The 25,836-nt window shown below is 39.4% G+C and overlaps 1 protein-coding gene across 2 annotated transcripts in view; it reads right to left on the reverse strand.

The window, feature by feature from the left end:
• The window catches only part of LOC101344394 (S-adenosyl-L-methionine-dependent tRNA 4-demethylwyosine synthase), a 274,405-nt gene that overhangs the window by 152,623 nt on the left and 95,946 nt on the right, over positions 1 to 25,836 (reverse strand). For both annotated transcript variants that reach the window (XM_023735307.1, XM_004380851.2), the window contains exon 11: positions 20,111 to 20,220. In XM_023735307.1, coding sequence (XP_023591075.1) covers positions 20,111 to 20,220 — 110 coding nt within the window. The remainder of the gene's footprint in view (positions 1 to 20,110; positions 20,221 to 25,836) is intronic.

The raw sequence follows: 25,836 nt of genomic DNA on the forward strand, positions 1-25,836 counted from the left end.
TCTTTCCCATACCCATCTTAGCTCCACACATCACAATCTACCCCCTCCTTCCTGCCTACCTGCACCATGCACTGAACATCACACTCCCAAGCAGCACAGGCACGGCCTACTGGAACCTGCCCTGCACTGATTCCCAGTCCACACTGTCAGCCCTGGTACGTGACACTAACAACCCGTCCCAGCAACTCCCCTTCAGCTGGACCTGCCCTGCTGTACCATACCTGAGTGACTGACCTTGCCCATTGGAGAAGGAGATAAAAAGTATCCTGTCTACAGACAAGCGAACAACAAAGAACGCATAGCCTGCCTGCTCAGACATAACCAAAGAAAACAAAAAAGGAGGAGGAAACAAACAAATCTACAATCAATAAATGAGGAAAATAACCACTGAATGCCCTGAAGACAGGAGACAATATCAAAACATTTAAAAAAACAAGGCAGGATGGTTCCAGTAGGTACCCAAAATAAAACATGAGATTACCTTCCAGTAGAAGAAAAGGCACTAGACCTAACTGATAGGGAATTCAAATCTCTAATATTCAGAATTACCCAAGAATCAAAGCAAAAAGCAGACAAAAATAAGGAAAAAAAAGACAAATTTATGGAAAAGGCAGACAAATTCATGGAAAATACAAAAAATGGAAGAATTCAAGAAAGTAATACAGGACTAAACTGCTAAAATAAATTCACAACTAGAAATCATACAAGAATAACAATTAGAAATCCGGAAGATAAACAACAAGACTTCAGAAATGGACAGTGTCATAGAACGGCTGAGGAGCAGGTTTAAAATGATGGAAGATACAATCAGCAAAATTGAAGACAAACACTTGGATACAACTCTGAGGAAAAATCAGAAAAAAGAATGAAGAAAAATGAAGAAACCCTGAGAATTACGTGGGATACAATCAAAAGCAAAAATCTGTGCGTGATCAGAGTTCCAGAAGAGGGGGAGAAAACAGAAAACACAGAGAGGATCACTGAAGAATTGCTGATAGAAAACTTCCCCAATATCATGAAAGATGAAAAGCTGATCATCCAAGAAGCTCAACGAACCCCATGTAGGACAGAACCCAAAAGAAAAACACCAAGGCGTATCGTAATCACACTCACTAAAACCAAAGACAAAGAATCCTGAGAGCAGCTTGAGAAAAACAAAAAGTCACATACAGGGGAGAAACAATAAGACTAAGCTCGGATTATTCGGCAGAAACCATGCAGGCAAGTAGGCAATGGGATGACATATATAAAACCTTGAAAGAAAAAAATTTTGAGCCAAGAATAATATATCCTGCAAAACTCTCATTCAAATATGATGGTGAAATTAGGTCCTTTCCAGGTGAACAGAAATTAAAGGACTATGTAAAAACCAAACCAAACTTACAAGACTTATTAAAGGGAGTCCTTCGATCAGAGAACAACATACATCAGACCACAGGCTGAATATAGGACACAGGATTGCACTAGCCAGATACTAACCTAGGAAATGAACTCTTAAGGAATATGTAAAACCAAAAGAATTACAATAGGGAACCAGAGAGGTTAATCTGTAAATGACAACACCATCAGAACAATAAAAGAGGGAATAAACGATGTAGATATAGAACCTTCTAATGGAGAGGAAGGCAAGGCCATACCAAGTAATTACAGACTGGTTCAAATCTAGGAAGATAAGGGCAAATTTCAAGGTAACCACAAATAAAGTTAACAAACCTGCTCATCAAAATAAAGAAAAACAAAACCTACAAAAACAAAAGAAATAAAAAAAATCCACAAGCAAAAGGAACTCAGCACAGGAGAGTAAGAGGAACAAAGAAAATGTCAGCACCACCAAAAAAAGCACTATAAAATGCAATCTGACTCCGAGGAATATATCCTAGAGAAATAAGAGCTGTCACATGAATAGACATATGCACACCCATATTCACTTGAGCACTGTTCACAATAGCAAAAAGACAGAAACAACCTAGATATCCATCAACAGATGAATGGATAAACAAGCTATAGTACATACACACAATGGAGTATTATGCAAAGATAAAGAACAATGATGAATCTGTGAAGCATCTCACAACATGGATGAAACTGGAAGACATTATGCTGAGTGAAATAAGTCAATCACGAAAGGACAAATATTGTATGAGACCACTACTGTAAAAACTCATGAGAAAGTTTGCACACAAAAAGAAACAATCTTTGTTGGTTACGAGGAACAGGAGAGGTGGGGGGGGTAACTTAACAGACAATAGAGAAGTGGTAACTTTGGTGAAGAGTAAGACACTGCACAATACTGGGAAAGCCAGCAAAACTTGTACAAGGAAAGGTGATGGAAGCTCCAGAGACTGAATTGCTGGACAGAGGGCTGTGGGGACCATGGTCTCGGGGAGCATCTAGCTCAATTGGCATAACACAGTTTATAAAGACAATGTTCTACATTCTACCTTGGTGAGTAGTGTCTGGGGTCTTAAAAGCCTGTGAGCAGCCATCTAAGATACTCCACTGGTCTCACCCCTTCGGGAGCAAAGGAGAATGAAGAGAACAAGACACAAGGAAAAGATTAGTCCAAAGGACTAATGGACCACAGCTACCAAGGCCTCCATCAGACTGAGTCCAGTACAGCTAGATGGTGCCCGGCTACCACTGAGCACACTGAGTGCTCTGACCAGGATCACAACAGAGGGTCCCGGACAGAGCTGGAAAAGGATGTAAAACAAAATTTTAACTAACAAAAAAAGACCAGATTTACTGGCCTGACACTACTGAAGAAACCCCCAGAGTATGGCCCCCAGATACCCTTTTAGCTCAATGGTGAAGTCACTCCCAAAGTTCACCGTTCACCCGGGGATTGGACAGCCTCATAAAACAAAATGGGACTAATGAGGCACAGCAGTCCAGGGACAAGGACTAGAAGGCAGAAGGGGACAGGAAAGCTGGTGATAGGGAACCCAAGGTTGAGACGTGGCAGTGTAGACATGTCGTGGGGTTGTTAACCATTGTCATAGGGCAATATGTGTACTAACTGTTTAATGAGAAACTATTTGTTCTGCAAACCTTCATCTAAGGTACAAAAAAAAAATTATGTGAGGTCAGATTGAAAACAGCAACTGAAGAAGTTTGATGGGAAGCCTAGAGGGCAGTGAGTTGAAGATAATGGTGATGGAATAATTTGGAAAAGGATAGTAAGAATAGCAACACAACTGGAAGAATGTAACCGAAGTCACTGAATTGTACATGTAGAAACTTTTGAAATGGTGTAACTTTGGCTATGTATATTTTCACCAAAACAAGGTCCTCTAAGGTCGAGATGGGAGAGTGTTGACATGTCGTGGGGTTGTTAACCATTGTCATAAAACAATATGGGTACTGACTGTTTAATGAGAAACTACTTGTTCTGTAAACCTTCATCTAAAGTACAATAAAAATATATATATATAAAAAAAAAAGAAGCTAGAAATAGAAGTACCATACAGTCCAGAAATCCCACCCCTTGGAACATATCCAAGAGAAATAAGAGCCGTCAGACATTCATGGCAGCACTGTTCACGATAGCAAAAAGATGGAAATAACCTAGGTGCCCATCAACGGACGAATGGATAAACAAATTATGGTACATTCACACAATAGAATACTACACAACAATAAAGAACAATGATGAATTCACAAAACAGCTCGTAACATGGATAAATCTGGAAGGCATTTTGCTGAGTGAAATTAGTCATAAAAGGACAAATAGTGCATGAGAGCACTATTATAAGAACTCAAGGAAAGGTTTAAACACAGAAGAAAACATTCTTTGATGGTCACGAGAGTGGGGATGGAGGGAGAGGGGAACTCACTAACTAGATAGTAGACAAGAATTATCTTAGGTGAAGGGAAGGACAACACACAACACGAGGGAAGTCAGCACAACTGGACTAAACAAAAACTAGGAAGTTTCCTGAACACAACCAAACACTTTGAGAGACAGTGTGTACCAGGGGCGGGGGTCTGGTGACCATGGTTTCCGGGGACATCTAGGTCATAACGAAGTTTATTAAGAAAATGTTTTGCATCCTGCTTTGGTGAGTTGCATCTGGGGTCTTAAGAGCTTCTAAGCGTCCCTCTAAGATGCATCAATTGGTCCCAACCCACCTGGAGCAAAGGAGAATGAAGAACACCAAAGACATGAGGAAAACATTAGCCTAAGAGACAAAAAGGGCCACATAATCCAGAGACTCCATCAGCCTGAGACCACATCTAGATGGTGCCCGGCTACCACCTATGACCACCCTGATAGGGAACATAACAGAGACCCTGACGGAGCAGGAGAAAAGTGTGGTGCAGAACTCAAATTCACATAAGAAGACCAGACTTAATGGTCTGACTGAGAATGGAGGAACTCCAGAAGACATGGCCCCGGGGCTCTCTGTTAACCCAGAACTAAAACCATTCCCAAAGCCAACTCTTCAGACAAAGAACAGACTGGACTATAAGACATAAAATGATACTCTTGAGGAGTGTGCTTCTTAGTTCAAGTAGATACACGAGACTAAATGGGCAGCTCCTGTCCGGAGGCGAGATGAGATGGCAGGGATAGGAGCTGGATGAATGGACACAGGAAGTCCAGGGTGGAAAGGAGGAATGTTTGGTTACATTATAGGGATAGCAACTAGGGTCATATAACAATGTGTGTATACATTTTTGTATGAGAAACTAACTTGAGCTGTAAACTTTCACCTAAAGCACAATTTAAAAAAAGGAATGCATTAACAAATGCAATAAACTGCCAGCTAACATAGTGTTGCCTGATTTAGCATAAGTGGCTTCGGGGAACTTACAGGGCATTTTCCTATGGTAGCACTAAATTCACAAGGAGAAAAAATTGTTCAAATAAATTGGGAAACTCGCAAATTTTTAAGTGACACACGTGCTACCTTATCCACTCAGAATCCCACAAATTTACAGAAGTCCTGGCCGCAGGGCAACAAAACCTCGGAAATAGTGAAGTCACTAATCAAGAACAAATCATTCTCAACCTATTTCTGTCTTTTTAGACCCTATTAAAGATATGCATCCATTTCTACTCAGTTTAGACACTCAGTGAATTTACTAGGAAAAGATCTTTTATCGAAACAGAATTGTCAAATAAATTTTTCGGAAACAGGAGAGATGCTGTTAGATCTGCCTGAAACCAATCAACAGATAGACTCTACAATAGAGAATACTGTGAATGAAGAAGCCCATTACTATTTGCAGTCACTTAGCTTGTAGCCACAAGAAAGTCATTTGCCTACTTTATTCCATTCTATGGAATGCCTTTCCTCTATACCTGAAAGTTTATGGACTACCACATCTGCTGACATTGGTCGGGTCCTATTGGCTTAACAAATTAAGATTCAAATAGATACCTCTAAACTTTTACCTACAATTTCACAATACCCTTTGAAATGAGAAGGTAAAGAAGGACTTGCTCCAATAATTCAAGACATTCTACTTAAAGGTTTAATCATTCCTTCCACTAGCTCCTGCAACACTCCAGTTTTCCCTATTAAGAAATTTAACAATCAGGGCTGGAAACTTGTACCGGACTTACATGTCATTAACCCTATAGAAACTGCTAGATTTCCAGTAGTCCCCAATCCTCATTTCTCTCTAATGTATCCCCTGAAGCAACTCATTTTAAAGTGTCGATCTTTGCAATGCTTTCTTTAGCATTCCAGATCATTCATATAGCCAATAACTATTTTCTTTCACTGGAGGGGGAAGAACAATTCACATGGACAGTAATGCCTCAGTAGTTTACTGAGCCCCCACCTACTTTTCCTAGATTTTACATGGTGATTCGCAGCCCTTACAATTTACTCAAATGTCTACATTATTACAATATATCGATGATTTACTGGTCTGTTCTAACTCTCAACAGGTATGCCTTATCAATAGTATCCTGTTGTTACAACATTTAGCTATCAGGCCTCCCAAGAAAAATAAGTTAGCTCAATCTTTTGTTAAATACTTAAGACATATTATTTCAGCAAAAAGGGTTACTACAGACCCCAAAACAAAACAAACTATTTTGGCTTATCCTGTCCCTGCTACCAAAAAACAGATAAAAGGATTTCTGGGATTATGCAGCTATTGTAGAACATGGATGCCTAATTTTTCTTTGCTGGTTCAACCTCTTTACCATTATCTAAAAAGTTTAGAGCCTGACCACTTTCAGCTTTCTGAGGATGACCAACAGGCCATCACTCAACTAAAAGAAGCATTAATTAACACTCCTGCTGTAGAGTTATCTAATTATAACTTACACTTCTCACTTTTTGTCCACAAGACTTCTGGAAATGCTCTAGGAGTCCTCAATCAAAAACACGGAGGACAACAAAGACCCACTGGTTATTACAGCATTCAGTTAGACCCTTTTGCTAGGGGCTACCTCCTTTGCCTTAGAGCAATCTCTGCAACCGCTAGACTAGTTGAGACCACAGCAGATATACTATTTGGGGAATTTTCTTGACATTTATGTTCCTCATGTGGTGTCAGCCATTCTAAATTCAATATTAACTCAACATCTTTCAGCCAGCAAACTGATTTTTTTTGAGGTTCTCCTTTTGGCAGCTTCTAATATTCGGCTACACACTGTAACCTCTCAGAATCCAGCTACAATATTTTATCTATCTAATGATGGTGACCATCCACCCCATGATTGCTTAAATCTTACTGAACAGCTTTTGTCTCCTAGGCAAGTGTCTTAGATATCTAGTGCTGCTATAATAAAAATACCACCAGTGGACGGGCTTTAACAAACAGAAGTTTACTCTCTCATACTCCAGTTGGATAGAAGTCCAAATTCAAGGTGCTAGCCCCAGGGGAAGGCTTTCTCTCTGTGTCAGTTCTGGTGGAATGTCCTTGTCTTCAATCTTCCCCTGGTCTATGAGCTTCTCAGCACAGGGACTCCTGGTCTAAAGGATCCACTGCACTCCTGGAGCTTGTTTCTTGGTGGTATGAGGTCCCTCTGCCTCTCTGCTTGCTTCTCTCTTTTATATCTCAAAAGAGATTGACTCAATCTTGAAGATTGAATCCTGCCTCCTTAACACAATTGACTCTAATTCTGCTTCATTAACATCATAGAGGTAGGATTTACAACACATAGAAAAATCAATCAGATGTCAAAATGGTAGACAATCACATAATACTGGAAATCATGGCCTGGCAAAATTGACACACATCTTTGGGGGACACAATTCAATCCATAACAGTAAGATTTCCTAGAAACTCCATTATCAAATCCTGACTTAGTTCTATTTGTTTAAGGTTCATATTTAAAACTGGAACCTACCAGCTTTCATTACCAGTGAGGATATGCCATGACCACCTCCACTAAGGTCCTTGGAAGTGGCACCCTTCCTGAAATCACTTCAGTTTAACAAGCTGAACTGATTCCACTCACAAGAGCTTGTAACCTGGCTTCTGGATGCACAGTGCATATTTACACAGATTCATTCCAGTTATGATGTTGGAATTATTCATGATTTTGACATGTTATGGAAACAAAGGGGGTTCCTAAATTCTTTTGGGACTCAAAAATAGCCCCTTTGGAATTGCAACCAGTGTCACAGAACAATATGTGTATGAATTTTTTAATGAGAAATTAACTTGAGCTGTAAACTTTTACCTAAAGCAGAATAAAATTTATATTAAAAAAAAAAAAAAAAAAGCCCTTTAAAAGCAGGCCTCCTGGAAGCCCTTTTGCTCCTCTCTGAGATCACTATAATTAAAATTCAGGCCCATCAACCCAAATGGGTTCCACGAACAGCGGAAATTAAAGAAAACAACCTTGCTGATAGAGCAGCTAAACAAGCTGATTCTCAATCATCCTTTAAGGATATCACTTTCATTCATGACTGTGATGATCCCATTCATGATCATGATGAAAAGGAGGGCGCAGTGAATTATGACAGAATAGTTATGACACATGTAAAATGCTGCCCACAAAAATTTAACCCAAAAGAAATTTAAAAGCCACTTGTTAAACACCAACAATTAACCCCCAAAGAAGAAATCAGCAAATGGGAGCAGGCCAGCTGTCATCAGGATGCAACCACAGGACTGCAGATTGGGCCTAAAAACCCATTTTACCAGAATGCTTCCACGTCCCTACGATTCGAAATTATCTGTACAATAATATAGGAATAACGGCAGATGAGCTAACCAGGGCTCTAGAAAATTATTGGTGGAGAGATTTTTTTCTGCTACTATCGACCATGTACTTTTTCATAGTTTTGAAGATTATACTCCTCACAGTTCTTCCCACAAACTTTTAACAGTTACGTATGGTCCCTCACACTGGGGCACTGTTTTAGATGATGAATAACCCTTTACCATGATTATAGAAAACGTCTCCAGGCCTGGAGGAGTTGCCTTAAAGGATTTATTCGAAAATCAAAAATCAGCCTCACATGATTAGGGTGAGAAATGGAAAATACATGGTTGTTCCCAAGGCTCCACTTTTGGGATATGGATGGAACCCAAAAAGAACTCGTTGTTGTTGTTGCTGCTGCTGTTGTTAGGGGCCGCTGAGTCAGTTCCAATTCATAGGGGCCCCATGTACAACAGAACAAAACACTGCCCAATTCTGCACCATCCTCACAATCGTTGTTATGCTTGAGCCCACTGCTGCAGCTACTGTGTTAATCCATCTCATTGAGGGGCTTCCTCTTTTTCACTGACCGTCTACTTTACCAAGCATGATGTCCTTCTCCAGGGACTAATCCCTCCTGATAACATGTCCAAAATGTGAAACATAGTCTCGCCATCCTTGCTTCTAAGGAGCATTCTGGTTGTACTTCCTGCAAGATAGACTTGTTCCTTCTTTTGGCAGTCCATGATATATTCAATATTCTTAACCAACACCACAATTCAAAGGCATCAATCCTTCTTCAGTCTTCCTTATTCATCATCCAGCTTTTGCATGCATATGAGGCAATAGAAAATACCATGGCTTTAGTCAGGCACATCTTAGTCTTCAAGGTGACATCTTTGCTTTTTAACACTTTAAAGAGGTCTTCTGCAGCAGACTGGCCCAATGCAATGTGTCCTTTGATTTCTTGAATGCTGCTTCCGTGGGCATTGACTGTGGATCCAAGTAAAAGGAAATCCTCCACAACTTCAATCTTCTCCGTTTATCATGATGTTGCTTATTGGTCCAGTTGTGAGGATTTTCGTTTGCTTTATGTTGAGGTATAATGCATACAAAGGTCTTTCACACAGTCAAATGCCTTTGCATAGTCAATAACACCAGTAAACACCTTTCTGGTATTCTCTGCTTTCAGCCAGGATCCATCTGACATCAGCAATGATATCCCTGGTTCCACATCCTCTTCTGAAACTGGCTTAAATTTCTGGCAGTTTGTTGTCGGTATACTGCTGCAGCTACTTTTGAATGATCTTCAGCAAAATTTTACTTGCATGTGATATTAATGCTACCATTCAATAATTTCTGCATTCTGTTGGATTACGTTTCTTTGGAGTAGGCATAAAGAGCTGAACACAAGATTTCAAAGGGTAGCTCAAGAAGACAAACTAAAGTATTATAATGGCATGTACAAAGACCTGAAGTTAGAAAACCAAAAGGGAAGAACACGCTAAGCATTTCTTAAGCTGAAAAATCTGAAGAAAAAATTCAAGCTTCAAGTTGCAACACTGAAGGATTCTATGGGGAAATTATTAAACAATGCAGGAAGCATCAAAAGAAGATGAAAGGAATACACAGAGTCACAATACCAAAAAGAATTGGTGGATGTTCATCCATTTCAGGAGGTAGTATACTACTATCAGGAACTGATAGTACTGAAGGAAGAGGTCCAAGCTGCACTGAAGGCATTGGCAAAAAACAATGCTCCAGGAATTGATGGAATACCAGTTGAGATGTTTCAACAAATGGATGCAGCACTGAAAGTGCTCACTCATCTATGCCAAGAAATTTGGAAGACAGCTACCTGGTCAACTGACTGGAAGAAATCCATATTTATGCCTATTCCAAAGAAAGGTGATCCAACAGAACGTGGAAATTATTGAACAATATCATCAACAAGAACTTAGTTCTCCCCAAATCCCTGCAAGCCTCTGTACTGGAGGCACTGCACATGAATACCCATTTGGGAAGGGATAAGATTACAGAATTTTTAAAGAAATATTGGTGAGGGCACTTATGAAGCGGCTGAAGAAGTGGCTTCCCAATGTCCAATATACTCTCAATTTGATTCAGGCAAACCTTGCAAAGCTCCACCTGGGAGATTTCCCCTGCCTTCAGGACCAATGCTTGAATGGCAGATAGATTTTATCCAATGGTTACAAGTTTGTATTAGTAATGATTTGAAGATTTTCTTACAGGAGAGTTGTCTTGGCTATCTAGTGCTACTGTAACAGAAATACCACAAGTAGAAGACTTTAACAAAGAGAAATTTTTTCTCTCACAGTCTAAGAAGCCAGAAGTCCAAATTCAGGGCATCAACTCCAGGTGAAGGCTTTCTCTCTCTGTTGGCTCTGGAGGAAGGTCTTTGTCATCAATTTTCCCCTGGTCTAGGAGCTTCTCAGCGTAGGGATCCCACATTCAAAGGACATGTGCTGCTTCTGGCACTACTTTCTGGTGGTATGAGGGCCCCGTGTTGTTCTGCTTGCTTCTCTCTTTTATATCTCAAAAGAGATTGGCTTAAGACAAAACCTAATCTTGTAGATCGAGTCATGACTCATTAACATTACTGCCTCTAATCCTGCCTCATTAACTTCATAGAGGTAGGATTTACAACACATAAGAAAATCACCTCAGATGACAAAATGGTAGACAATCATGCAATACTGGGACTCATGGCCTAGGCAAGTTGACACATTTTTGGAGGATACAATTCAATCCATAACAGTAGTCATCAAGCTACTGCTGCTTTTGCAGCTAAGAAAATTCTCAAGAATATTATCCAAACCTGGGGAGCCCCAAGAGTCCTCTGCAGGGACTGAAGCACCCATTTTACTAAACAAATAATTAAGGAGATATGCAAAATTTCCCCTATTTTTCAGAGACTTCATTATCCTTATCATCTTCAATCCTCTGGTCTAGGTGAAAGAACTAATGGTATAATAAAAACTCAACTAGCAAAACTTTCTAAATATTTTCAGTTGCCCTGGACTAAAGTGTTACCACTGGTCCTTTTAAATTTAAGAACTATTCCATTTGGACTTGATAAATTATTACTGGATGGCCCACGGCCCTCCTTTACTGGTCAACTTGCTCTGAATCAAATCTAATTCAGTCTGACCTGTTTCAATATTGTAAATCTTTGATCCAATATTCCAAAGAATACTTCTCACAAGTTAAAGAAACTTTTGATAGCCAAAAGCCAGAAATATCTAAATTGCCTAATATTCTACCTGGAGATTACGTTTATTGGAAAAGATACAATTAAAAGATTCTTCTGAGCTTCGATGAAAAGGACCTTATCTGAGCCTTCTCACCAATCCTTGTGCCATTAAATTACAGGGAGTTAAGACTTGGATCTACCTCTCCCAATTAAAGAAGACCGCAGCTCCCATCTGGATGGTCCAACCAACTGAAGAACTCAAACTGAAATTCAGGTGCCCAGGTAGCCAGAAGATGACCGTGACAGAAATGCACAGCTGAATCCAAGATTGCAGAACAAGATCCGTGCAAGTTACTACAAATTTAGATATTTTAGACTCTGCATCTTAGTTCTGGTAATCTTCTGTGTCAACTCTTACAACTGTTACATTCTGCCTAATACTTATAGCCTTTGAAGTAGCATTATTCTGTAAGTTAGATTTGATTGACTGGTAAAAGATTAAATCTCTCACTTCCTACACCTTACGTGCAACATAGAATTCTTAATATACCTTAATATACCTATTTGCTTTGAATATTGTAACGATTTTTCTGTTTTTCCTTGACAGTTTTTGTATCTTATATGCCAATCACTGAAGGAGCTTATTTCATTATTGCCTTAATGTGTATGCTTTCTGCCTTTATATAGTATTTTTGAACAGTCTTCCTTCATTATGGAACTTTTCTTAAGATATCTCTTTTTTATACTCATTTTCCCTATTGACGCTTGGCATGAAAATGCTTGTTAAATTAACCCAGTCAGTAGCAAGTGCCAGTAATTTGCTCAAATGCTGTATCTGTCACCCTTCTCTACAATCTGTGCATGAAAATTCAGATCCATTAGCTTCTCCCATACTGAATTATAGCTTAGTACCCCCTGCTAACATTCATTTGAGCGTTATTTTTAAACAAGCTATAAGCGTTAGACTATGGCATCCTCCTGGGTTGTTAGCCCAATCTTAGGTATCCTATTTTAATTTAACCCAGATCAATGTTGGGGCTATGCACAACTGGTCTCAGGAAAAAAACATCTTATGTATGAACAATACCTTGAATAATCCCCAACTCCAGCTTGGAAAGCCTGGGAGCTTTACAATCCTACTACCTTGTCACAAGAAAATTTAAAACTGCCTAACTAAAACTAATTTAGATGAATTATTGTCTCCACTCTGCACTAAGCTCTGGAACCCACTAAAGAAGGGAGGATTATCCATCTGTAGTAATTCTTTTACAGAAACATGGCTTCAACAAGTTAATCAATCCATCCCATTTCCCCATGATTACACAAGAAGAAAAATTATGTGCTCCATATGCGAGTATATTTTTATGTAAGGGGTCAAATTATCTCATGATGAAAAAAATTATACCTAGTTAACCAATTCATGCATGGGCACTGCCATTTCTCAATGTTTTTAGAATGATAGGACAATGCAGTCTTGGACTCCTAGGTATTCCCCTAGAAATACAGACATATAATGATAATCTCCATTGGACTGACAACTTAAAATTAATGAAAACAATAAAAAGAGAAAGCAATAACGCCCTAGCTGAGAAATCTGGTTGGGGTTTGTCTTCATTACCTAGTGCTGCTATAACAGAAATACCACAAGTGGATGGTTTTAACAAACAGAAGTTTATTCTCTCACAGTCTAGCAGGCTATGACTCTGAATTCAGGGTGCCAGCTCCAGGAGAAGGCTTTCTCTCTCTGTTGGCTCTGAGAGAAGGCCCTTGTCATCAATCCTCTCCTGGTCTAGGAGCTTCTCCATGCAGGAACAACAGGTCCAAAGGACGCGCTATGCTCCCGGTACTGCTTGCTTGGTGATATGAGGTCCCCATGTCTCTCTGCTCACTTCTCTCTTTTATATCTCAACAGAGATTGACTTAAAACACAGTCTAATCTTGTAGATTGAGTCCGACTCATTAATGTAACTGCCTCTAATCCTGCCTCATTAACATCATAGAGGTAGGATTTACAACAGGTAGGAAAATCATATCAGATGACAAAATGGTGAATAATCACACAATATTGGGAATCAAGGCCTACCCAAGTTGATAGATATTTTTGGGGGACACAATTCATTCCATAACAGGGTTATACCTTCTTTCACGCCTTAATACCAGCCTAGAGAATTGCTGAATCAGAACATGCCATCCGTAACTTGTCTGGCATCATGGTAAAGATCACTGATGATATTGCTGATGCCACGTCAGCCTAAAAAAAAAATCTTAAACTCCCTAGCTAAGGTGGTGCTAGATAACAGAATTGCTTTAGATTTTATTTTAGCCCAACAAGGAGGAATCTGCACTATTGTTTACATCTCTTGTCACACCTGGATAAATACCTCAGGAGAAGTAGAACACGACATCCAGCAAATTCGTCAAAGGTCCACTGGCTTCATACATCCCCAAGATCAGATTCCTCATTTCTTGATATACTTAGTTTGTTACCCAATAGCACTGGATTCTGGATCCGCTCTATCCTGATGACTGGTTTGCTAATACCACGGCTGCTGTTATTTTAGGAATAATGAAATGTTGCATGGAATGCTTTACCAACATTGTAACTCAGAAAACCAATCAGGAGCCCTGGAAGTGCAGTGGTAAAGCACAAAACTGCCAACCAAAAGGTCAGTGGTTTGAAACCACCAACCATTCCACGGGAGAAAGATTTACCACCTTGGAAATCCAATGCGGGCAGTTGTTCTCTGTCCAATAGGGTTGCTATGAATCAGAACTGACTCAACAGCAAAGAGTTTGGTTTTTGGCTTTTTTTAAAATCACAGTTGTTGTTATTTTAGGAATAATTAAATGCTGCATGAAATGCTTTACCAACATTGTAACTCAGAAAACCAATTTAATGCCTATGAAGAGACTAACGTACATTTAAAGTACTCATATTTCAGACAGACTCGGGCTCACTCCTTGACCAAGCCTTCTTCGGAAGCCAGGTTATTCCTCTGATATGGCCTTGCCCTACCCCAACCCCACGTACAGAAACCACAAAAACAAGAGGCTAAAGCTATAGCATGGTGAAGATATCCAATGGTACCTGGCTATCTTTTCACAGTGATAGCATCTGGGGTCTTAAAGGCTTGTTAAACAAGCAGCCATCCACAATAATCATGTACCTGGAGTCCAAGTACTCTTTTCATAGTGGTCAATGAAGTGATCAAAGAGGTACTATCGAAATCCTTGATCAAAATGTGTAAGGGATTCTAAAATTACGGTGCCTGGAGCCCTGGTGGTGCCATGGTTAACAGCTATGGCTGCTAACCAAAAGGTCGGCAATTCAAATCCACCAGCCACTCCTTGGAAACCCTATGGGGCAGTTCTACTCTGTCCCACAGGGTCACTATGAGGTGGAATCAATCCAATAGCAATGGGTTCGTTTGGTTTTTTTGGTACTTCTGATGGTGCCCTGGTGGCACAGTGGTTAAGAGCTCATCTGCTAACCAAAAGGTCCGCAGTTCAAATGCACCAGCAGCTCCCTGGAAACCCTATGGGGCAGTTCTACTTGGTCCTTTGGGTCGCTATGAGTCAGAATCGACTCAACAGCAATGGGTTTGGTTTTTGTTTTTTGGTACTTCTGAGAAGGGCAGGCTTAGACTTAGGCCCAACTTCATCTTGTGTCCTTTAAGACTCCATTTTGCCTGTTCTGACTTTCCCTTAGCAATAGTTAACCTCTGTACAGACTTAATCATGCAGCTAAGGAAATGTTTTCCTGTGATTAAGCCAAAAGGAATGTCAGCAGAATGCTCCCTGGGAGTCATTGTTCAAATAGTTATCAAAACCCTTTGTGTAAGATGTCCTCATGAAATCATTTTACTTTAAGCCAGTTAGTTATCTTAACAATCCACTCTCAGAAAATCTATTCTGTAATCACCTAGGATCTAACTCCCTCTTCGTTTAACCAGATGGCCAACCTTTACATTACAGGGGACTTCGAGCTGGAGTTGATCTGCTCTACAATCAATCATCAACCCCTGCTCCTCGTCCCTACCATCCGCATGCACCTCTGCGATTATGCATGGTGTCTGTAAACCCATCCTAGCAAAAGCCCTGCTTCAAGATGTCTCATCTCCCACTTCCCTAATCACTTAGCAACCAATCAGAATACTGTAATCTAAGATCCTAGTTTAGCCCTATAGCTATCCTCGCAGTACTAGTCCTCCCTGGAGCACTGGATTTACACCCTGTGAGGTCCATGTTCCCTGGCTCAAGTTGTCTTTCACTTTCAATAAATCTCTTAATTTTAAACAGATTCTGCATTGTTACTCTATGACAGACTGAAAGAAGAGGAAGGGGAATGAGTTTCACACAGGGCATCTACAGGTGGGTTCCTCTACATCTGTGTGAGATTTTTCACTTCTCCAAGCCAGTCTCTATTGAGAAGGTCAAATCTGGGGAAGATGGAGAAAAGACCCTCCACCAGGGACTGAAATGAGGTCTCGAGTTGCATTTCTGCATCTTTAGAGTCCCAATGTAGAATCCATGTCAGACCTACAGTAAGGTGAGGGCACTAGGATCAGAGAGGTACAGTGACTCACCCTAAGCCATCAGTCTCATCATCCTTATTCTGAAAGGAGCCTATGATGAGCATGTCTAGAAAGGAGGCTGATTTGTTTTATGCCCTTAACCACTAGGGATGAATGAAGGATAGAACATGGACACCTGACTTATTATAGGAGGAATTTGGGTTCAAGGGAAAGAAAACCAACTATAATCATTGGTAAAGACTAGTATAAGTAACTGAGTGACGTTATAAAATCTCATTGCCTAGTGAATGTCTACAATAAAATAATCAACCATAAACTTGAACAGTTTACTTTCTGCTTAGAGCCATAACCAATATTCTCAAATACTAAAATTCCATATCACCAAATGTTACAATATTTTAAAAAGAAAATAAATAATATTTTTTCTTCTAAGTGCTGCAGACTACCATCCCTTTTCCAGAAGAGCTCCATATTCTTACAAATTATGTATTTCATCTTTCAATAATTAGGGTTTTTTCTTTTCTAATACTGTAGCTTCACAGCAAGATTTACTGTGATCATTATAGTAATAAGACAGATTTTCAAAAAGTAATGACTTAAGCTCCAAATGAAGTAAAAAGCACTAAACAGTCCAAAAAATTGGAAATTAAGTGTTCTCATTCATTGTAAAAAGGTAAATCATATACAAGTAAAATATAACAAACGAGAGCTCCATTATACCCATGTGGTGACCCATCTGCACCCACCACAGCTTCAAATACACATCTGTTTTCTACTAGGTTAAAAAGAAATTGCTTTCCTACACTGAAGAGTGTCAGTGTACAAATATCAACCAGTTCCAGTATTAAAATCGTCTCACCAAATTTATCGTTGATTAAATAAATAATGTTTCGCTGGCATGGTAACATTTTGTCAAGTCAATCAATAAAAAAACCAACCAGTTGCCGTCAAGTTAATTCCAACTCTCATGCCACGTGTATCAGAGTGGAACTGTGGTCCATAGGGTTTTCAATGGTTGACTTTTTGGAAGGAGATCACCAGGCCTTTCTTCTGAGGCACCTCTGACCTGACTTAAACCTCCAACCTATCAGTTAGCCAAGTGCACTTAACCGTTTGCACCACCCAGGGACTCCCCTCAGTCAACGAGGGTGTGAAAAAATATCCTCTGTGGGCATTACCAGGGCAAGGCAGATACTCTGTAATAGCTGTTTCTAAGAATCAAACTGTTGGCAGTTGTTGAATTTCTGGGGACCTTCCCTCCCTCTTATGCATTCTAATCTCTATTCAGGATGCACCTGCCCACAGATATACTCTATTCTTTTTCCCTGCAATCCTGTATCCTATCACCCGCTACAAGACAATATATACTTTAAAAATTTTGTTTGTTTTTTTAAGCCACAGGAACCTGAAGACAAACCACGTGAGATGCCTACTTATTGAAGCAAGTACAAGGTTACGAGCTAGATAATACCTTTCTGGTTATAAATACACCTATCTGATACCTCTCACGTATACCTAGCTGGACAAGTCCCTCCAACAAGCCAGACAGACAGCGAAGAGCATGTCTGGGCTCACGTAATGCATTTTGTCAGTCAGCCTGAGTAAGGTCCACGTCATGACTTATTCATTACTTATTTCCATTTAAAGTGGTGCTCTGCCTGTGAAAAAATGCTTCCATCAAAAAAATTGCTATCAGGACTCAGATCATTCTACATCAAGGACACCTCAGAATGGAGAAATGAATGTCTACTCCCTGGGGCTGCTTCCTCTCACACAAACTGCCCGGGACACAATTCATTCAGGAAGGTTTTTGGAGGTCCAGGAAACAGATCCTCAGTTATCATCCCATTAGTTAAGGGTGAAACTGGTTCTTTAAGCACTGAACCAAGAACAAACTTATTAGAATATAACGATAAAACTACTGGCATTTGCCTGCTTCTGATATTACTACAAGAGCCCCTGGGTGGTATGAACAGTTAAGTGTTGGGCTGCTAACTGAAAGATTGGGAGTTTGAACCCACCCAGAGGCACCTTGGAAGACAGGCCTGGTGATCTCCTTCCAAAGTTCACAGCCACGAAAACCTTGTGGAGCACAGCTCTACTCCGACAAACATGAGGTCGCCATAGGTTTGTATCACTTGACGGCAACTGGTTTGGTTTTTTAGTATTTTTGTATATTACTAACCAGAAGAAAATAAGACTTTGCCGTGAAATTTATTTAAAAGGTATAGGGTGTATCTGAAGATCAGCAATCAATAATATTAACCCAATCAACAATAAATCTAAAAAGAGTTAGTCAAATTCCAGAGTTAGGGACTTATTAGTTCTTCACCAAACAATTTAATTTTTCAAAAGACTGGTAACAGATACTGCTTTATCCAAATAAGAGAAAGTAATCTCTACCAAAAAAAAAAAAAGTTTGAGACTAAAAGTCAAGACGAAAAATTAAAATTTTTATTAGGGTCTTTACAGATGTACAAAAATACGTCAACACAGGCACACAAAACGCATACAGGTCAACTTTCCCTAGAAAATCCATAAAGGAAAAAATAAAGGTAGAATGACTGCCTAATTGTCCTTTATAAAATGCTTTCAGTCTTGAACCATTATTTGCATTATTTTTCTCAACGTCTTGTAAGAAATAAGAAAAGTGTAAAAAGAAGTACTATAGTCTCAAGAAACTGAATAGAACAAATGTCCCTGCATGAAAAACACTAATCACTGGGGTTTACAAAGACTGCCATATATGATGTTAGCATCATTAACAGTGCCTGCATCAAAATCAGAATAACTCTGGTTAGAATTAATTCTTCATTGTTACAAATGAAGGGAAAGGAGAATATAGGTGAGAAGGAGTTACAAGTGTGTGATGGTTAGGTGTCACCTTGGCTAGGCCATGATTCTCACAACGGTTTGGCAGTTATGATGTGGTCTGGCAGCTATGTAATTATGTAATCACTTTCATAATGAGATCTGATATAATCACCTCCATGATAACATCTGTTATGAGCAGCCAATCAATTGAAAGGAAGTTTCCTTGGGGCTATGGCCTGCATCCAATATAGGTGGACTTTCTGGCAAAGCTAGCTGGTTTTTGCTTGCTCTGGATCCTGCAGCTGGCTCCTGTTCACCTGGCCTCTGGTTCTTGGGACTTGACCTAGCAGCTTACCCGCCAATCTTGGGATTCATCAGCCTCTGCAGCCTGTGAGCCAGAGGCCTGGTGATCTTGGGTTTGCCAGCTCCTGCAGCTACATGAATCAGGAGAATCCTCCAGCCTGATCCACAGGCTTGGGACTTTCCAGCCTCTACAATTGCATGAGCCATTTCCTTGACATAAACCTTTCTATATATATGTACTTATACACTTCACTGGTTTTGCTTCTCTAGAGAACCCAGCCTAAGACAAAGTAGTAGGTACAGACAGGGCTTATCAGGGAAACTAGCAAATTTCAATTCATCATGTACATCTGTACCATCACTTTGTAACTCTACATATCTATTATATCTGTGTACAGTAGTGGTTCTCAAAGCGTGGTCCCCAGATCAGCAACATCAACATCACCTGGAAACTGTTAGAAATGCACATTCTTGGGCCTCATCCCAGAGCTGGTGAATCAGACTCTCTGGGGAGCAAGCCCAGCAATCTGAGCTTTCATAAGCCCTCCAGATGATTCCAATATGTGCTAAAGTCTGAGAATCAGTCATTCCCAGTGAAGTCAAACAGCTTTAACTACGAGACAGGATTTAGAGTGGCAAAATTTTTTATCACTTTGGATCATGCAGAGAACACTTTTATTAATATTATCCCTACATTTTAATATAGTTTTTATTCAAAAAAGTTTTCTCAACACTAACTAATGTGATTTGGAATTTTTCCAACAACCTAAAATTTTCACTCCATTGATAGGGCTGTTTTGGGCTCACCAAGTCAGAACAATAACAAATGTTTATAGAAAGGATGATTAATACATTCCTAGGCAAAACTTACAGGTTGAGGGCACTGTATTATAAGTTGTCAAGCTTTGGATTAATTTTTTTAGTTCTTCCATCATATGGGATATAAAAGTTATCAGTAAAAACTAAAAAGGCCATAAGTCATGCATACAATATTTCTACAAGTTTTCAATACCCTATATGAAAATTTGCCAGTGAGGAGAAAATCCTGCCAAAGAGGCAGTTCCTGTGCCAATTAAATTCCAGCTATTAAAAGGCATTAGCATTCCTTTCTAGAGGGAAGATAAATACCTTTAAATTGCTTAATCATGTTTTGATGGTTTTCAATGGCTTCTTTTAAGATCATTTCAGGCTGGTCCATCTTCCACCGCCATTCGGTGCCCACCGGATTGGTGTGGTGCCTAAGAACAAGATGCAAAAGTTCTAAAAGACAGCCTGTGACAGGGTCTCAGCTAGTCATCTACTATCGGGCATCCCATAAATCAACATCGTTTCCTCCTAAGTGCTCAGCTATTTATCTATAGCAGTATTTTAAGTCATGCCACCTAGCAGAGAGGGGTGGACAGAGAAGTCATTCAACATCTTTGCCCAGCCCCCGGAGCTCCAATTGGGTCATCTCTCCAGTTACATGTTGATGAACACTCTCTTACTCTTCATCATATCAGACATGGGCACATATAAACACAAGACTACCTCTCACCACTACATTACCATCACTGTCACCTGAGTCAACATTTCACAACATGAGTAGGGAAGCTAGAACATTATGCTTGGGAACTGTACTGAGAGATTCTCAACAAAAGTGAGAGAGATCAACTTGTAGTGAGCTCACAAGAGTGGAAATTTTGTTTCACTCTGTTCCACGGGGGAAAATGTAGCCACAGCACCAGCCACAATACTTTCTGTTGTCGCCAAAACTGGAAAATTCATGTCCTTAAATCAGTATGCTTACATAAAATATGTTTATTTCTGTAACTCTCCCTTGTAATACATTTTTATGATGGTAAAACAAGTTGCATTCATAATGATACATCCTATTATGTTACTTTGTTTCGTCAACATTGCATTAAAGTCTTAGATACTGGTCAATCATTGCATCTCCTTGAGATGATTTTGCATTTCTTACTCCAACATGTCCTACGACAAATTCTGAAAGATGCTACACAAAACGAAAGGATGGAGGGAGTTCTGGGGAAAGCTACGTTCTTTATTATCCTCTCAGGATTATTTCCAGGTACCTTATGTTTTTACTTACTTATAGGTTCACTATGACTTGGAATTAACGTGACAGCAATGGGTTTGGTTTTGGTTTATTATGTACCAAAAAAAAAACTCTTCCCGTCTCATTGACTCAGACTTAAAGTGACCCTACAGGACAGAGTAGAACTGCCTCACAGGATTCCAAAGACTTGTAAATCTTTACGGAAGCAGACTGCTACGTCTTTTTTCCATGGAGCAGCTGGTCGGTTCGAACCATCAATGTTTTGGTTAGCAGCTGAGCACTTAACCACTGTGCAACCAAGGCTTTCACTCAGATTTAGGCTTTATTATTTATAATAAATAAGATTTCATTATTATTCATTTCCTATTGTTCATTTCATCTGTCTATTACCAGTTAAAGAAAATACGTTTTTTTGTATAGTTATCCTGTGTCCAGCCACCTTCCTAAACTCTCTTAAAAACTATACAATTTTTCCAGTTTTTTAATGGGATTTTTTAGGTGTGCAGTCATAAATTATAATGTAGTTGCCCCCCTTCCAATATTTTTCATTTCATGTCTCATTACATTGGCCACAAAAATGTTAAATAATAATGATGAAATTAGTCATCCTTGTTAGATTCTAGACTTCAATAAAAATGTTTTAGTGTTCCATCATTAAATATTTACTCACTTAAAATTAACAAAGTACAAGTTAAAATAATAACAAAATAACACGTTCATGTATCAGATAAGAAAAGACTAAAAACTCTGACATTATATTGGTGAGGATATGGGAAAATAATCCCCTCTCACACTTGACAGAGCCTGAGAAGAGTGCCTCCTGGTGCAGGCCTGGGCAGGGACAAGAAACACCACCTGGAACCTTCATCCCTATATCCTTTATAGAAAAAAAGCCATAATCTCTGGGGAGAAGAGTAACAAACACTGTCACCATTAAAGCACATGTGCAAGCCACCACTCGTTGGGGAAAGGAAACAGAAAAACTCTCCTTATCTGGGAAAGGGGCAGGAGCAAGTACTAGACCCAGAATACAGCTACGAGAGGGGAGGGAACACTGAAAAGGCTATGCCCCCAAGGCCCAGGGACACAGTGTCTGGCCACAGCTGAGGTTTAATTAGAACAATACACAGGTACACCACCTTACCCGCTCCCAGCCACCCACCACCAAGCTAACAAGCATCAGTAACAACAACAGAATACTGCAGGAGAAGTTGCAAGATCATAGTGATAGACCCTAACTAAGAGGTAGTGCAAGGGTAAAATCTAAAGCTCAGGGCAGATGAGACAATGAGAAAAACGTCTGGCAAGCCAGCCCATGCTAAACACAAGGTATCCCTAAAGCAATTTAAAGCCTGTAGAGCAGTGAGGGTAAGAAAAAAAAAAAAAACCAAACTTCAACTTGAGCCTAGCTCCTGACTAGACTAACTGAAACTTCAAACAACAAAGGTCTAGCAGAAGGAAAGGTGTTCTCATTTCCAAACGTAATTCACTTCAGTCCATACTGTTCTAAACAAGAAGTCAGACTTTAAGCTAAAAACATTATGAGGCATACAAAAAGGTACACACACACTTCCAAAAGACAAAGACATTAGCAGAACCAAATTCAGATACAACAAAAGTATTGAAAAATATAAAATGGAATTTTAAAAACTATGATTAGTATGTTAAAAGTCCTAATACAAAAGGTAGGCACCATGCAAGAACAGACGGGTAAATTCAGCAGAGAGACAGAAACCATAGGAAAGAATCAAATGGCAATACTGGATCTGAATAACACATGACTTTGACAAGAGCCCTGGTGACACAGCGGTTACACGCTCAGCTGCTAACCAAAACGTCAACGGTTCAAACCCATCAGTCACTCCATGGCAGAAAGATGTGGTAGTCTGTTTCCATAAAGATTAAAGCCTTGGAAAACATAAAGAAATAAAACACTGGTTTTCAAAACACTACTGCAAGAAACCAGAAGAGACCACCGTAAGTGGAAAAATATACCTTGCTCATTGTCAAAATGTCAATTCTACCCAAAGAAATCTACACATACAATGCAATCTCAATCCAAACTCCAACAGCATTTTTTAATGAGATGGAGAAACAAATTACCAACTTCACATGGAAAGGTAAGAGGCCCGGGATAAGTAAGGCATTACTCAAGAAGAACAACAAAGTGGGAAGCCTCACACTACCTGATTTTAGAACCTATTATACTGCCATCGTAGTCAAAACAGCCTGATACTGGTAAAACAACACAGACATAGACCAATGGAACAGAATTAAGAATCTAGACATAAATTCATCCACCTATGAGCAGCTGATATTTGACAAAGGCCCAAAGTTCGTTAACTGGAGAAAAGACAGTCTCTTTAACAAATGGTGCTGGCAGAACACGATATCAATCTCCAAAAATTGAAACAAGACTCATACCTCACAACATGCACAAAAACAAACTCAAAATGCATCAAAGACCTGAATACAAAATATAAATGATAAAGATACGGAAGAAAAAAGAGGGACAACACTAGGAGCCTTAAATACATGGCATAAACAGAATATAAACCATAAGTAACAATGCACAAACATCAGAACAGAGACTAGATAACTGGAAGCTCCTAAATATCAAACATTTATACTCATCAAAAGATTTCACCAAAAGAGTCAAAAGACAACCTACAGACTGGGAAAAAAATTTTGGCTACAAAAAATCCGATCAGCGTCTAATCTCTAAAATCTACAGGATACTGCAAAACCTCAACAACGAAAAGACAAACAACCCAATTTAAAAATAGGCAAAGGATATGAACAGGCACTTCACCAAAGAAGATATTCATGTGGCTAACAGACGCATGAAGAAATGCTCACGATCATTAGCCATTAGAGAAATGCAGACCAAAACTACAATGAGATAACATCTCACCCCAAAAAGGCTAGCATTAATCCCAAAAAAACAAAATAATAAATGCTTGAGAGGTTGTGGAAAGACCGGAACACTTATACACTGTTGGTGGGAATGTAAAATGGTACAACCACTTTGGAAATTGATTAGGCACTTCCTTAAAAAGCTAGAAATAGAAGTACCATACGCTCCAGCTGTCCCACTCCTTCGAACATATCCTAGAGAAATAAGAGCCGTCACATGAATATGTATACACACACCCATGTTCATTGCAGCACTGTTCACGATAGCAAAAAGACAGAAACACCCCAGGTGCCCATCAATGGACGAATGGATAAACAAATTAAGGTATATCCACACAAAGGAATGCTATGCAACAATAAAGAACAACAATGAAACCATGAAATATTTTATAACATACAGGAATCAAGAGGGCATTATGCTGAGCGAATTTAGTCAGAAACAGGACAAATATTGTATAAGACACTATTATAAGAATTCAAGAAAAGTTTTAAACACAGAAAAAAACATTCTTTGATGGTTACGAGGGTAGGGAGGGAGGAAGAGGGGTATTCGTTAACTAGACAGTAGACAAGAATTATCTTAGGTGAAGGGAAGGACAGCACACACTACAGGCGAAGTCAGCACAACTGGGCTAAACCAAAGCTAAGAAGTTTCCTGAATACAATCAAACACTTTGAGGGACAAAGTAGCACGGTTAGGGGTCTGGGGACCATCCTTTCAGGGGACATTTAGGCCAACTGGCTAACAAAGTTTATTAAGAAAATGTTCTGCATCCTACTGTGGTGAGTGGCATCTGGGGTCTTAAAAGCTTGCAAGTGGCCATCAAAGATGCATCAATTGGTCCCAACTACCTGGAGTAAAGGACAATGTACAGCACCAAAGAAACAAGGAAAGTATTAGACCAAGAGACAGAAACGGCCACATAAACCAGAGACTTCATCAGCCTGAGACCAGAAGAACTACATGGTACCCAGCTACCACCAATGACTGCCCTGACAGGGAACACAACAGAGAGTCCCTGTTGGAGCAAGAGAAAGGTGGGGTGCAGAACTCACATTCTAATAAAAAGACCAGACTTAATGGTCTGACTGAGACTGGAGGAACCCCAGAAAGCATGGCCCTTGGATCCTCTATCAGCCCAGAACTAAAACAATTTCTGCGGCCAACTCTTCAGACAGGGATTGGACTGGACTGTGGGACATAAAGTGATACTCAAGAGGAGTGTGCCTCTTAAGTAGATACAAGTGACTAAACGGGCAATTTCTGTCAGGAGGTGAGAAGAAAAGTCAGAGAGGGTTAGGAGCTGGTTGAATGGACATGGGAAATCAGGGGTGGAAAGGAGGAGTACGCTGCCACAGTATAGGGAGAGCAATCAGGGTCACATAACAATGTACGTATAAATTTTTGTATAAGGCATAACTTGAAATGTAAACTTTCACTTAAATTATAATAAACAAAAACAAAAATTAAAAAAAAAAAAAGACTGGTTTAAACTTAGAAAAATAGGGATAAATATTAAGGTAACCACAAAGGAAAATAACAATCCTACACATCAAAATAAAAAACAAGAAAAATATAAAGACTCAGCAAATACAAAATCAACAACAATGAAAAAGATGAAAAGAAAATACATAAAGAAAAATAAATTAGCACAGAAAAATTAAATGGAACAAAGAAACCATCAGCAACATACAAAAAAAGACATGAAAATGACAGCATTAAACTCATGCCTATCAATAATTACGCTGAATATAAATAGACTAAATGCACCAATAAAGAGACAGAGGGGCAGAATGGATAAAAAAAAACACTATCCATCTATATGCTGCCTACAAGAGACACACCTTAGACTTAAGGACACAAACAAATTAAAACTCA

Source organism: Trichechus manatus, unplaced genomic scaffold, assembly GCF_000243295.1.
Source record: "Trichechus manatus latirostris isolate Lorelei unplaced genomic scaffold, TriManLat1.0 scaffold00077, whole genome shotgun sequence".
Taxonomy (NCBI): Eukaryota; Metazoa; Chordata; class Mammalia; order Sirenia; family Trichechidae; genus Trichechus; species Trichechus manatus.